Genomic DNA, 15452 nt, shown 5'->3' with positions numbered 1-15452 from the left:
TTCCTCCAATTCCTTCTCCACTCCTCCATCCTCCCGCTACCCTGGCCCATTAGCTCCCATTTCTATGCCCCTGGAATGGCTGTGCCAAGTCTGGAACATTTTCCCACCTCATCCGTTCCCTGGCCTCCTTCAGGACTCAGCTCAATTCTGCCTTCAGCAGGAGGCCCTTCCAGGCCCCTAAGCCTTCTCCTCTGAGGCTGACTTGAGACACTGTACAGATCTTCTATTTGCCCCAGTTACCGTCTCTTGCACTGGAATGTGAGCTTCTGAAGGGATGGGCCTATTTCTGTCTTCCTTCATATTCCCATGCCTGGAACATAGGAGATACTTAAAATCCATATGGTTGTTGACTGACTGCAAAAAGCTTCAATTTCCTGGTGCCAAGTACAAAGAAAAGGTCTAGCAGGTACTTCAGAGAACAACAGACTGAATGTAGAGCATAACCATCTGAAGCAAAGAAACGGAATTGGTATATCTCCTCAGACTAGTACGCCATCCGTTTCTATCCTTTAGTAAATCTCTTAATCTGAGTCTTAAGAACGACTGGCAAAAACTTGGAGCTATGCCCACAAAGTTTCTAAATTAGGCATACTCTTTGACCTAGAAATACCAGGCCTATAGGCCCACAACCCAAACAGATCCAAAAAGTGAAAAAAAAAAGTTGCATATGTACAAAAGTATTTAAGGTAGCTCTTTTTTTGTGATGGTGAAACCAAGGAGATACCCACAAAGCGGGGAATGGTGGAACAAGTCATGGCATATGAATGAAATGGAATATTATTATGCTGTAGGAAATGAAGAAAATGATGGTTTCAAAGAAGCCTAGTGGTAAGACTACTACACACTGGGATTTCTCACAACATAGGTTTGTTCCGCACCTCCCCTGTTTGTGTGCCCCTGCTCATTCATCTTCCCTCCTGTTACAAAAAACTGCTTGGCTCCTGCTTCCCTTGAAACAGCTTCCTGGTAGCCTCTGGCTAGGACCTAGCCTCATCTTTTACAGACCCACCGAGGCCATTCCCCATGAGCTCTCTCCTCGTCTCCCATCACTCACATGCCCCATGCCCTCTCTCCTCCTTCACTCCTGTCTCACAAGAGGAGGTGGCCTGACTCTTGATCAGGGCGAGCCCCTCCACCTGCTCAAGTGATCCCGTATCATCCTGCCCCCTCTGTCATCCCCATTTCTCACTTATTTACAGTCTGTCTACTGACTCCTTCCCTGCTACCTACAAACATGCCCACATCTTCACCAAACCTCAGAAAACTCATGTGATCCTTCCATCCCAGCTGACTACGTCTTCTATCTCCTCCACTGCCCCTTACAGCCAAAGGCCTTGAAAAGGCTGTCCTCCTCTCCTCTCACTCTCTTCTTAACCCCTCACAACACGATTTTCGGCCTCATTATTCCAATGAAATTGCTCCCTCCACAGTCACTGATGTCTCTTAGAGGCTCACTCCAGTGGCCTTTTCCTAGTCCTTGCTCTCCTTTGCCTCTCTGCAGCCTTTGACACCACTGATCTTCTTCTCTTCCTTGAGACTCTCTTCTAGCTAGGTCTTCAGGAAACACCCCCCATTCCCCGCCCCTGCCCGATCCTCCTCCAACCTCTCTGACCTCTCCTTCTCAGTCTCTTTGGCTGGATCTTCATCTAGCTGTTCCTGCAGGTGTCCCTCAGGGCTCTGTCTTGGGTCCTCTTCTCTTCTCATCTCTCTCTACACTACTTCACTTGGTGATCTGGTGGTGTGCATCAGCTCCTGGATTTAATCACCATCTCCATACCGATAATTCTCAAATCTGCCTATTCTGCCCTAACCTCTTTGCTGACTTCCAACCTCATCTCCAACTCTCTTTCAGGTATGTTGAACTGGATGTCTAGTAGACATCTTAAACTCAATATGTCGAAAACAGAACTCCTTCTGTCCCCACTACGTTCTGCCCTCTGCTTCCTTCCCTGTTAACACAGAGGGCAACACCAACTTCCCAGTCCCTCAAGCTCACAACCCAGGAGTCACCCTGACTTCTCACTCTCTCCCATTCCCCCATATCCAATATGGTGCCAAGGCCTGTTGATGCCATCTCTCGAATATGCCCCCTTCTCTCTCCTGACGCTGCCCCCACCCTGGTGCAGGCCCTCATCACCTCAAGACTGGACAATTACAACAGCCTTCTGGTGGGTCTGCCTGCCTCCAGTTTCTCTGCATTCCAATCCATCCTCCATTTAGCCACCAAAATGATTTTCCTAAAACACAGCTCTGATCATGTCACCCGCCCACCCTCGCCCCACTCAATGAATGCTACTGGCTCCCTGCTGCCTCCAGATCAAATACAAAACGCTCTGGAATCCAGAGCGTTTCATCAGCAGCCTCCTCCTACCTTTCTATCCTTCTTCCACCTGACTCCCTGCCATGTCTTCTTCCATCCAGTGCCACTGGCTTTCTGGCTGTGCCATGAACAAGCCACTGCCATCTCTTAGCTCCCAGCATTTCCCCTGCCTGTCTCCAGTGCCTGGATTGCTTTTCCTCCTCATTTCTGCCTACTGACCTCCCCTGCTTCCTTTAAGTCCTAACTAAAATTCTATCTTCTACAGACAACCTTTCCCAACCCCACTTATTTCCAGTGCCTTCTTTCTGTTAATTATTTCCTACTTAACCTGTATGTAACCGGTCTGCACATATCTGTTTGCATGTTGTCTCCCTCATTAGAGTATAAGCTCTTTGAGGGCAGGTAGAGCCTGTCTTTTGCCTCTTCTTGCATCCCCAGGGCTTGGTATAGCGTTTGGCACACAGTAGGCACTTACTGACTGACTAGCTTCCTGGTCACCTAAGGGCATTAAAAAGTTCTGCCCACATGGAGTCTAGGTCCCTTCAACTTAGATGTCTGAAGACCAGACGAGTCACCAACCCAGCTCTGCTGACCAGAGGGAGTTTCCGAAAGCAAATGATGGGGCCGCATCTATAGAAGCCCCTGTAACTTTGCTGCATGTCCTTCCTGGGTTAGGGCCAATTAAACCTTTTATTAACTAGTCCATGATTCATAAATGCTTCACTTCATCCCAATTTCAATAGAGTACTAGCAACAGGCCAGTCTCCAACACCTGGGAAGATTTGTATAAACTGATGTGAGCAGAACCAGGAGAATAACATATAACATCAGCACTGTGAAAACAAACAATTATGAAAGACTTAGAACTCTGATCAAGGCAATGTTCAACCATGAATTGAAAGTACTGAGGATGAAGAATACTATTCATCTTCTAATAAGAAGTGATGAATTAATACACAGAAGGAGACACATTCTTGAACACAGCCAATATGAGAATTTGTTTCTCTTGAGTATACCTGTTACAAGGGTTTGGTTTGGTTTTTCGGGGGGGGGGTTGGGGATGAGGGCAGGGGTGGGAATGAGCTTAGGGCTGAGAGATACCAGGAGGTAGGGAAGGAGCAAGAGGAAAAAATAATAAATAAATGCTTGACAACTGAAAAGAAAATATTTTTTTAAAAAAATGACTAGTAACCTATTTTCTCTAGTACTAACATCCCTAACTTCAGAAACCATCAAACGTCCTTGATAAGAGCACAAAGGGAAGAGGTAGGCTTTTACAAACTATATTCTACAACAGATCATATCTTTACAGTCACACAGTTGACTGAAAGGTACAAAGAATAGAATGCCCACTGTGATGACTGTGTATTGATGATAAATATCTAACTTAAGAGGCAGCAAGGTGCTATGGCCAAAGAACTGGCCTCAAAGCCAGGAGATGGGGTCCCAGCTCTGCTTCTGCCACGTGATGGTAGTGTGACCCTGGTCAGGTCCCTTCACCTCTCCTTGCCTTTCGCAATTCTAATGTATCTAAATTGTAGAGGAATTTCCTTATCTGGGAGTTTTCCATAACAATGAAATCACAAGTCCAGTACTTCTCCCCTTCCCAGGAATCAATGGGGAGAAAAACTTCTTTAAAGGTTTTCCTCTCCAAGCAAAATCTTTTAAAAAAATTCCCTGAAAGATGTAGCAGAGATAATCCTCACACAAGCTACTCATCATTAATATCAAGTAAGGCTTAAGATAGGGAGAGATACACTTGACAGCTATTTGCCACTATCATGGAGACTGTCTAGTGCAAGATCAGCCAATCAGTCAATAAAAATTTATTAAGCTCCTACTATGTGCCAGGCACTATACTAAGTGTTGGGGATACAAAGATGAAGAGAAAAAAAAAGATAGCTCCTGCCCTCAACGAGCTTAGCATTGAATGGGGGAAGAGAACACACAAAAAGAAACTGAAAAGGGGAGGGGGGGTCTCTGACAGGCAGGGACATGGTGGAAAAATTAGAGATATCTCAAACTAGTGAGGCTAGGCAAGAAATGAGATGATCTGACCTTTGCTCCCTTCTTAAATTTGTGGTTCCAAATCAAGGAGGAAATAACCGTGGCAACTTACACAGCACTGACTGCATCACGCCCCCAAACACTGCCATGCCTACCACGTAGGACCCAAGATAACTCAAAAGAGTTTGGCACAAACTGTCCACACAGGAAGAACCAAGTGGATGAAGAATGCCTGTGATCTAGACTGTAGTACGTAGCAGGATAAAATGGACAACCTAGGACTGAGGACTGCTTTAGGTCATCAAGCTGAATTTATCCCTTGGTGATCATCTAGCCTGCCCCCAAAGACTCCAAGTTCAACTAAACCTCAACACAATAAGCATTTATTTAGAAACCGCTCAGCACTGGGCACTGCATTAGGTGTTACTGGTCATAAAAATTAAGTCTCTGTCCTTAAAGAGCTTACATTTTACAAGAAGGGAAACTTGTACAAAGATAAAGAAACACAAAATACATAAATGAGATACAAAGTAACTGAAGTGGGAAGGGAGATGGAAAACACTAACAACTGGGAGATTAGCCAAGGACTCCTGTGGAACAGCAATTCCTAACCTGGGGTCAATGAGGTTTATTTTTCTTAAAAATAATTTGATCACATGTAACTCAAGGGAAAAATATTTAAAAAAAATAATAATTCAATAAACATGTAATATATTTGGTTATAGCTGTTTTTTGATATAGTTGTAATCTTTTTATAATCCTATATACTTACAAATATCATCCTAAAAAGGGTCCCTCGGCTTCAGACTGTCAAAGGGGTCCAAGACACAAAAATGCTTAAGAACCCCTGCTTTGAACGGGGCCTTGAATTGAGCGAGGGATTCCAAGAGGCAGACGGGATAAGAGAGGATGCTTCAAACCTGGGGGACAGCCTAAGAAAAAGCACTGGAAATGGAGATGAAAAAGTATGTACAGGAACGGCAAGCAGGTCAGTCTGGCTAGACTACGGAGTGTGCAAGGAGTAACTTTGGCCTGATGGACTAATGAAACCATTCAGGCAAAACAGACTGGAGCCAGGCTGTATATGGCTTTAAATGCTACAGAAGCTTATTTTATACTAGATCCAAAAGGGCATCACCGAAGCTTCATGAGCAGGGCAGTGATCTCATCAGTCCTGTGCTTTAGACACATCAATTTGGTAGTTGTGTGGAACCCGGATTGAAAAGAGAGAAAAATTAGCAGGCTACTGCAATAACTCAGGGCAGAGGGACCATATGAATGGGAAGGTCAAAGTCAGATGTTGGAGGGAGAATGAAATTAATACTAGGCACATAACTGGATTTAGGGGATGAAGAAAGAACAATTCTCCCTAGGATATCTAGAAGGAAGGTGCCATCTCGTGACAAGCAGAGAAGTTACAAGAGGTTTGATTTCAAGGGGAAGATAATGACTTTCATTGGGAACATGGGGAGAATTCCATGGGATATCCAGGCAGGTCTATGAAGCAGAAGGACAGATTTCATGAAGGCCTGATCTTTCTATTTGGGGGTCACCCATGAGAGTGAATGTGCTCACTCATGGAGAGGTTTCAAGAGAGCGCAGAGCAAAGATGCCTCGCAACAAAGCCCACTTAGTGGGAGGGATGGGGCATGACAAGTCAACCAGAGGAACTGAGAACGAAGACAGAAGAAAGTATCCAGGAGGTAAAGGTAGTTGACAGGATAAAAAGTAACAGAGAGGTCAAACAGAATGAAGACAATAACAGTCCCTGGATATAGCAATAAGGGATCCCTGGTAACCATGGAAAGAACGGACCTCACTACCAAGGCAGGCCATTTCACGTCTGCAAAAGCCAAAGGTTAAAAAGTTTTCCCTTACACTGAGCCAGAATCTAACGATCTGTAACACCACCTCCTAGTCCTCGTTCTGCCTTCGAGGATCATGACAAACCAACCTTAGTCCTCCTTCACGTGGCAAACCATTGGGAGACAGCCATCGTGCCCTCCAAAAGCTTGTCTGCAGATAAAATAAAAGCCTCAGTTTATGTCACTGATCCTCAGGCGGCAAGGTTCTGACTCTCCTTACCATGCTGGTCTCCCTCCTCTGCCCAGGCCCTACTTGAGGCAGAAAGCCTACTATGACCTCTCTCTTCTTCCATTCACGTAGCCTAAGATCACATTAGCTATCTCTACCTGACATGTTACCTTCCCAGACCATAAATCCTACCATGTCTTTTTCACATGAGCCACTGATTAGACTCATCCTTCCTATCCTGTATTTGTGCACTTGGGGGTTTTTTTCCCCTTAACCCAATTATAAGTCCTTATGTTTCACCTCCTACATTCAAATTTTATCTTGTCATTGTCCCCCCCCTCCCCCAAATTGTTCAAGCTTGCCAAGACCTTTTCAGATCCTGATTCCATCCTGAAGAGAGTTATCAGTTCTTGTGTGATGTCACCTCCAACATTGACAAGCAAGCTATGAGCCAAGCACATTCATCTAAGTCAGTGATAAAAATTTTGGACCCAACAATGTGAGGACAGAGCTCTATGATAAGTCCTTCACTAAAGACCTTCTCCCATGCAAGGGTTCTGGGCAGGATTAAACAAGATGACACAAGTGAAGCGTTGATATTAGCTGCTCAGTTTTATTGTTTATCTCTAAGACATTAAATAATCACTTCAAGCCCTTTAAATTAGTGTTGGGGGACTCTTTTTATTTGTGATGGGGATGGAGGCTCTATGTGCTGCTGCTGGAGGAATTAACTTTTCTAAATACGCAGATCAAATCCAAGTCAAAGCAAATCAATCAATATTCTTTCAGCCCCTTCTATGTGCAAGGTACTGTGAAAGATACAAAGAAAACAACAGATTCATAAGGGGCCTGCTTTAAGCAGGTAATTTATGGTCTAACTGAAAGGACCCAGACACAAGAAATGATGTGTCAAAAACGTCCCTAAGTTCTCTACCAGAATTCTGAGGAAGGCTGAGCCCCAGACTGGCATGTCCACCTTACACTTTCCTCCACTAGGAGGAAAAACCTCATCAAATGGAAGCAGGAAAGGATCCCCAGAAGCAGCCTGTTCTGCCACCAACCCAAGGTATCAGGGCTCTTTCCCACCAGCATCCCCCAAACATGTACTGCTTGTATATACTCTGCACCAGGCACTGGGTCGGATGTTGGGGCATATGAGGAAGAAAATCAAAATGCTTCCTGGCCTCAAGAAGCATATACATTCTACTGAGAGAGAGAGATATGTATACAAGGAAGCAAATACAAAGTAATTTGAACAGGAAAAGCATGATGGTGTGGGCATGAGGGAATGAGATCCAGGAAGGCCTCCTGTCAGAGTGGCGCTTGAGTTATGGTCTGAAGGAAACTGGGTACTCAAGATGGAAAAGAAGACAGACAAGGGGTCTGTTTAAATAAAGGCATGGAGGCCGGCTCTAGAATGTCACAAAATAACATACAGCAGGTCAGTTTGGCTAGAAGAATGAGTGTTATGAAGGGGAGTAATAAAGAAACTGGACTAGAAGGTAGTTGGGACCCACCGTGAAGGGCTCTTTCAATGCCTGGTTTTTTTGTGTTTTGTTTTTTTTTTTGCAATTGGGGTTAAGTGACTTGCCCAGGGTCACACAGCTAGTAAGTGTCAAGTGTTTGGTCTGAGGTCAAATTTGAACTCGGGTCCTCCTGACTTCAGGGCTGTTGCTCTATCCACTGCGCCACCTAGCTGCCCCTCAATGCCAGGTTTTAACTGCCTTTAAATGCCAGTTTATATTCTGTCCTAAAAGCAATAGGAAGTCATGGCAAATTTTACTCCTATCAGCTTGGCAGTGAGATCCTTGAAGGCAAAGGCTACTTCACTTCTGTTTGAATCCTCTAGACTAGACTCACATGCTTCCTTGCACACAGGCAGTGCTTAATAGGTACTTATTAAATGGAAAAAATAAAAGACCTCCGGCTAGGCTGACCAGCCTGCTAGTACCCACCACTCATTGGATCTCCAAGCCCACTTCTATCTGTACTACTGTTTAATCTCCATCTCTCTATCTTGTGCATGCAGATTTTGAAAGAGACTTTTTCAGGCCTTTGCTGAAATCTAAGTGTACCAGACCTAAATTTCCCTAATCTACTGGCTAAGTTAGCCTGTTTTTAAGGAGCCCATCATCTTGATATGACATCTCTACATAGCACCAGGACCATCACTTCCTTACACTCATCAAAGCACCCCTTCAACAATGGTCTAGAATCTCGCCAGGAATTGACGGTACAATTTGTCATCTTGTCACAGAAACAAACCATCTTCTCTCCCTTTTTGAAACTTCAGGTATTTCCCTAGCTCCAGTATGAGAACTCCTCTGCCACCATCCTTGATCCCTCCGAGATCACCAGGACTTGCCTCCCTCCCAGGAGCCCCTTTTCTTACGTGGGCCCAGGGAGTAGGAGCACAACCATAGCTACTTTGCTTGCTCATTGACCATTTCTTCACTTAGTCTGCTAACTCTCAATTCCCTGATAAACATTTCTGTCCCCTCCTTTCTGATCTTTCTCCGTGGTGGAAAAAACAGAGGCAAAGTACTGAACGGCCCCTCGATGCCCATGTTCTTCAGTTACTGTCTCGCTTACTGCAGGCACGGCTCCCTTTCCCATTCCTTCTTGTCACACACAAAGTGCACAAAATAAAAAATAAATGAATCTGCTCCACAGGCCCCCCCCATTGTTGCCTTAAGCACCTGTCCTAAACCTCAGCTCAGGGCTCTGGACTGGCTCATGCCTTTCTCTTTTCTTCTTCAGTCACCCCTCTTTGCTCTCATCTTCCAGACCAGTCTCCTTACAATCTCAGCTTCATCACTTCCTTCTATGACCATAGTTTCTCGAAATACCTCCTCCCTTTTCTTCCTCAATACAATCATTTAGAGCATTAGAATTTTGTTCCTAAGAAGGTTCCATTACTCTTGAGCAGAGTTCCCTTGTAGAATCTCAGGCTGTGGAATCCTGCCTATGCTTTAGCTCAACTCTGAGAACCATTCTCCCTCAACGTAGAGCAGCCATGCTGCCCAATCCCTCCTTAGTCAACTTCATCAGGGCATTCACCAGTCACTTCCTCCCAAGCTCCCTGTAAATATAAAATCTATTTTCTAATACATGGCATCTTTAATGCAGAACAAACCACCCCCACTAAGATTTCTAAAGCAGATCACTTGACTAAGAGATGATGTTGTAAGAATCTACAAGGAAATAATCCCATTCAAAAAAATGGATATTTTCCTTGCTTAAGCACAGACAATCATTGTTCATCTCTGTCTATTTCTTTACCAGTCAATTCACCTCTGGCATCAGAAAAAGAGGTACTCGAACGTTTGGTATTCACAAATTCTACTGCAAACACAACCCATCTAGGTAAGGAACATTTGCCACAATCTACAGCAATAATAAAATTCAGCCAAGAGAGCACCAAATTATTCTCTAATTATTACGGTTCCTACTTCTCCCAAGAGCTAAAGAGACAAGTCAAAATTTGCTTTGCCAAGCAGAGTCTGTGCTCTTTAGACACAGCTTTAGTAGTTCATAAACAGCAGAAGCAGTAATAGCTGATATTTACACAGCACTTTTTTTATTTTTTATTTTTTTTAGGCAATTGGGGTTAAGTGACTTACTCAAGGTCACACAGCTAGTAAGTGTCAAGTGTTTTGGTCTGAGGCCGGATTTGAACTCAGGTACTCCTGACTTCAGGGCTGGTGCTCTATCTACTGCACCCCCTAGCTGCCCCTTACACAGCACTTTCAAGACACTATATTTACAGTATCTCGTTTGGTCCTTACAACAACCTTGCTGTAATGCTACAGGTATTATTTGCTCATTTTACAAAAAGAAAAACTGAGGCTCAGAGAGTTTAGGACTCTTCCCTGGGGTCACAACAGAACTAGGAAGTATCACAGGAAGGATATGGCCTTGGATCTCTCTGATTCCAGATCCAGCTCTCCCTTTTTCCACTACACTGCCCCTCCCAACCTAGTACCACGTTCTTAGAATGTATATATTTTTTTCTTACTCACAAATTTTCAACAGTAAAAAGAAAGGCGGGTAAAAGAAGATTTCAAAACACTATAAAAAAGGCTATGGGTCAGTTATCTAGTTATGACACTGAAGAGAAAGAGAATAGGACTAACCCACCTAGAGAAGATTCCTTTCCAAATGAAGATGTTAATACCTGCTACAGAAACAGGCACTTGATTCCTGAAATGATTTTTTTCAGGATAAGAGGGAAATGTTGATGAACATATTAATTACAGCTCCCATACTGCATGGTGATCCTCTGATTACAACATGAATAGTATATAATTACAAAGGACAAATCTCAGTCTGCTGAAAGAAGTGAGAAAACACACCTGCCTCCCTTGCACACTAGTCACTCGCCTCTGAGGAACAAGGGGTCTAGAGCACTGTCACAGTCAGCTGATGCACTGGTTAGTCTCACTGAACGGCCTTTCGGGTCTTTTCTTTTTTTATTCTTTGTTACGATGGCGGGCTCAGCATACAGGGGAAAATGGGGGGGGGGCGGCGCATTAATATAAAACCAAAAAATGTCAATGGAATGAAAACCTTTTCTTAGAAAAGCCGTATCACAGCGATCACACAAAAACTTTACCCTCCCTGGTCAAATTAAGCAAACCTGTCGTACCTACTTACTTCCTTTCATATTCGATAATCAGTAACCACATAAAATAAGGAATTCTATACTTTGATCAACTTTAAAAATCACAGATTGGTCAAAGGATGTCTATGGTTTATTTACAAAGACTTCTCTTTTTAAGTCAGTGAAGGATAGAAGAAAAAAGTCTCTAACTTTTATCCCCGAAGTTTACACTCTGCCTCCTGCCTCAAGCTTGTTCACAGGCCATTCCCCAAAGCCTTCTTGCCCCTGGAATTCCCTTGCAATACTTCACCATTCTTGCCCGCAAGCCTTCCCTCCAGGAGGACTCTCTACTAAGAGGCCTTTCTTGAGTCCCCCTAATTGTTAAAGAGCTCGACTCCTCCTCAATTCATTTAGTATTTACTTATTTGTACATGTTGTGCCCCTTGAAGGCAAGGACTGCTTTTCATTTTGGTCCTTGAATCCTGAGTCTAGCACTGTAGTTCACACACAGTAGGCACTGAAAAAAATGTTCTGGAAGTCTAAATTTGATCTGGAGTCCCCGAGTCTCTAAACCCTGGATACTACATTTGTATTGGACTAACAATACCACTCTACTTGGGAATAAACGTCTAACGACCAATACAAGTTTCTTGACTAATGCTGATTTTGTAGGCGATATAATCTCTATGGACAGAACGTATCCTTAGCTTCACTAAAAAGGTCTCTGGCATTTGTGTATTCAGAAAGGTCAATTTCTGGGGCAGCTAGGTGGCTCAGTGGATAGAGCACCAGCCTTGAAATCAGGAGGACCTGAGTTCCAATCTGGCCTCAGACCAAACACTTGATACTCACTAGCTGGGTGACCCTGGGCAAGTCACTTAACCCCAATTGTCTAAAAACAAAACAAAATTTAGAAAAAAAAAAAAAAAGAAAGAAAGGTCAATTTCCAACAGCAAAAGTCATAGAGCATGGATCATCTATAAAGTTGTCTTAACTGGAATAGTTTTGCCTTTCAAGAACAGATGATAAAGAGTAATTCATGAACTTGTATGAACTGATATAGCAAGCAGGACCAGCAGAACAATTTATACAATAACAACACTGTAAAGCCAACTTTGAAAGACTTCAGAATTCCGATCGACTCGGGAACAAGCCACAATTCCAGAGGACTGTTACCCACCTCTGCACTGAGAGGTGATGGCCTCAGAGGGCAGAATGAAACCTATAGTTTTTGGACACGATCAATTTGGAAACATGTTTTGCTTGACTATAAATATTTGTCACAAGGGTTGTTTTTCTTTTTCCCAATGGGAGTAGGTGTGGGAGAAGGAAGGACCCAGGACTAAAAAAACAGTCTTTTGTTAATTGAAAAAAATTTGTTAAAGATACTTCAAGATACCTTCTATCTACCAGTAAAGTTGGAAGTTCCTCATAGATTATATTTTCCTCTCTATCACAGAGAAAGACTGCATAAGATTTAAGGATGTTCCATCCTCAGTGTTGCTGGAATGACACATTAACAACCCCAAACAAGTGCTGGAGGAGGAGGCGTGAATCCAGCAGCACAGAGAGCCCTCCCACTAAAACGAAGCCTCTCACCACAGCAAAGCTGCATCTTTCCCTGTGAGATGAATGGCCAGCTTTTGGACAGCAGGGTCTGTGTGTCCCATCTCTTTCTCTTCAGAGCCTGGCACAGAATCTTGACTAGAGAAGGTTCTAGATAAATGCCTTTCAAATTGACTTGTACTTACCAAACAACCATTTATCAATTTGATAAGCGAAATGTTCAAACAGTAGTTTTCTTGTGTGTCTTAACTAGTATAAATGTTACTCATGACCACACAGGAGGCAACTTTTAAGAGGTCACAGAATGGATACAGAAGTAACTTACCCACCCCATTCTCCAAGCAAAAGCAGTGCTCTTAAATTTGCATGTAAGTTATTTAGCTGCAATCTTCACAGCTGTTCTGGTGCCATATCTATAATCTACCCAAAGTCTAGCTATTGATAATGATTTTCCTAAGAAAAAAGCCATGTTCTGTTTTACACAGAGCTCTTCTTGTCAGAAAAAGGGCCTAGTCAAGCCCTGACTGTTCAGTCTTCAGACCAAAGAGCCTGCATGTACCTTTCTTCCCCACAGAGAAGCCACCTGAGAGTGTGGACCTGCTGTCCAGTCACTGAGCTTGGAAACAAAGAGGGGCTATTTTGCTGTAGTAGAGAAGGGAGAGCACTGACCAGTCTCTGGCTATAACGGATCCTTTCTTCCTCGGGTTCCATCTCTCAGAGCTCTTCTGTTGAGATGACCGTCAAGAAAACCTCTCCTGAGCTGTCTTCTTTCTCCTCAGGAAGCAGAAGGCAACACTAAAGAAGGATAACAATATAAGCCCGGATCAGAATTCATCCTTACACTTGTCCTTTTCTCAGACCCTGTGGGGACACCAGATAACCTAGACACATCATAAGCCCCAAAACACCCCACCAAGACAGCTGGCACTTTCCCCACAGATTGTGGACTTCTGTGCTTTTACCCAAGGGGTTCCAGGCAATAAGTGCCATTAGTTGCAACACAAAAGTTGTCTATGGCCTGGGCAAGTGAGTTGCTTTCACTTCCTTCTGTAGAGGGAACAACCCTTGCCTGTCCCCACAGGGCAATCCAAATGTGCAAGGCTCTTTCCTTGATGTCAGCATCAGCACAAAATCCCAGGGCTGAATGAGACTTTCAACTCCCCTTTCATCTCTGGAGGTCTCCACGGGTGAAGTGTACACTGAGCTAATCCTTATTCGGACAGTGGTTTTAACTGGTTTCTTCTAAGGAGAGCCTAAAAAGACACCAACATACACACACTAACTTCACATCAACAGCTTGAGAAGTTGGTGTGGTGCTGGTGATGGTGTTGTGGTCCTTCTAATGGAGGGAGACAGTTTCTCCCGAGCACCTCCAGTAACTCAATACCTGCTCACCCTTCCTAAATCCATCTTTCCCCTCACAATACAACACCCTAAAAGTGAGAACTCTCAACAGAGGAAGAGGACGCAAAGTGGAGACAGATTTCATCAGACCCTACAAAAGAGAGATGCTAACAAAATAAACCATGACGACTCCATTTGCGGATAGCACAGTCGAATGAACCATTCACAAAAACCAGACAGACTAAGTAAGACAGACCCTGGCTACACGAGTCAGTTCGGCAGAACAAGAAAGTGTCTAAATGAAATACACTTGTGGATCGTAACATGGCTTCCGCAGGTGGTAACAGGGTTTTTTTTTCTTCCTTCTTCTTTTTCTTCGTCTTCTTCTCGCCCCCAACTCCCAGCTGAGCCCGGCAGCGGGACCCTGGTGCCCCAGCTCGGCAGAGCCGCGTCGTCCCCGCCAAGCGCCCCGTCCGTCCCGTCCCGTCCCGTCCCGTCCCGTCCCCCGAAGGCGAGAGTGGGGGCAGCGTCCGAAGAAGGACTCGGCTTTGGAGGAGGCCAGGCCGGAGAGAAGGAGCAGCCGCCGCCGCCGCCGCCAGCCTCGCTCCTCGGGGCTCCTACGGGAGAAGCGAGTCGAGGATTCCCGGTGGGAAAGAGAAAATGCAAACTTTGCACGGGGGTCCGGCTCAGCCTCGCCGCCAACTTCCCGGGACTGGAGGGCAGGGCCGGCTGCACGGACGGACGGACTGGACGCTCGGGGGGAGGGAAGCGGGGGGGGGGTCTCACCGGGGATCTCGCCGCTCAGTCCGGGTCCGAGCGATCGGGGCTCCGGCGTCTTCGGACGCTGCCCGACGATGGCGAGCCGGGCCCGGGCCCGCGACGGGAGTCGGCGGCCCCCGGGAGAGCTCGGCCCGCGAGCGGCGGGGCCGTCAGGCGGCGGGGCTAGGAGCCCGAGCCGGGGCCCATCCGCCGGGCGCGAGCGGGCGGGCGAGCGGGCGGGCCCCTGCCGGCCTCCCTGCCTGCCCGGCGCCCGAGCCGGGGGACCCGGGCTGGCCGGGCCGGGCCGAGGGGCCGAGCCCTCCCGGGGCGGCGGGCGGCCGGACAGAGGCGGCCGGGAGGGCGGGCGGGCTGGCAGGCGGGCCGGCGGGCCGGGAGGGAGGGACGCGGCCCGGCCCGGCCCGGCTCGGCCCGACCCGGCGGCTCCGCGGAGCGGCGGCGGCGGCGGGCGGCCCGGCCCGGCTCCGGCCACGCAGCGGCAGCGGCAGCGTCCGCGGAGAGGCTCGGCTCAGCGCGCCTCGGCTCGGCTCGGCTCGGCTCGGCACGGCCGGGCTCGGGCTGCGCCGCCGCCGGGAGGGGTGTTGTTTCCCTCACACAGGAGGAGCCGCTGGAGCAGCCGCCGCCATTTTGAACCCGTCAGACTCTCACATACACACAGCGCCTCGGAAGCCCAGCGCGCACGCGCGGCCTCCCCCCCACCACCCCCCGTCACCGTCAACCCCCTCCCCCAACTTCTTCCCCGTCGCTCCCCCGCGGTGAGCGCGCACGCGCCACAGCCGGTCCCAGCAGAGAAGCCCCGCG

The 15452-nt window shown here is 46.4% G+C and overlaps 1 protein-coding gene across 2 annotated transcripts in view; it reads right to left on the bottom strand.

Annotated features, from left to right (window-relative positions):
• The window catches only part of KDM2A (lysine demethylase 2A), a 98562-nt gene extending 83791 nt beyond the window's left edge, over positions 1 to 14771 (bottom strand). The window contains exons 1-2 of one of the 2 annotated variants that reach the window (XM_020968124.2): positions 14661 to 14771; positions 13200 to 13325 (exon numbers count right to left, since the gene is read on the bottom strand). In XM_020968124.2, the coding sequence (XP_020823783.1) occupies positions 13200 to 13241 (42 nt within the window). In that variant the 5' untranslated portion in view covers positions 13242 to 13325; positions 14661 to 14771. Of the gene's footprint in view, positions 1 to 13199; positions 13326 to 13599; positions 14275 to 14660 lie in introns of those variants that run through there. The other variant, XM_078148110.1, reaches the window with a different exon arrangement.
• Positions 14772 to 15452: the final 681 nt, after the last annotated feature.

Source organism: Phascolarctos cinereus, unplaced genomic scaffold (genome assembly GCF_003287225.1).
Source record: "Phascolarctos cinereus isolate Bilbo 61053 unplaced genomic scaffold, phaCin_HiC Scaffold_9;HRSCAF=440, whole genome shotgun sequence".
In the NCBI taxonomy this organism is placed as follows: Eukaryota; Metazoa; Chordata; class Mammalia; order Diprotodontia; family Phascolarctidae; genus Phascolarctos; species Phascolarctos cinereus.
Note: the sequence above shows the minus strand (reverse complement) of the source record. Positions and strands in the feature narration are given on the sequence as shown.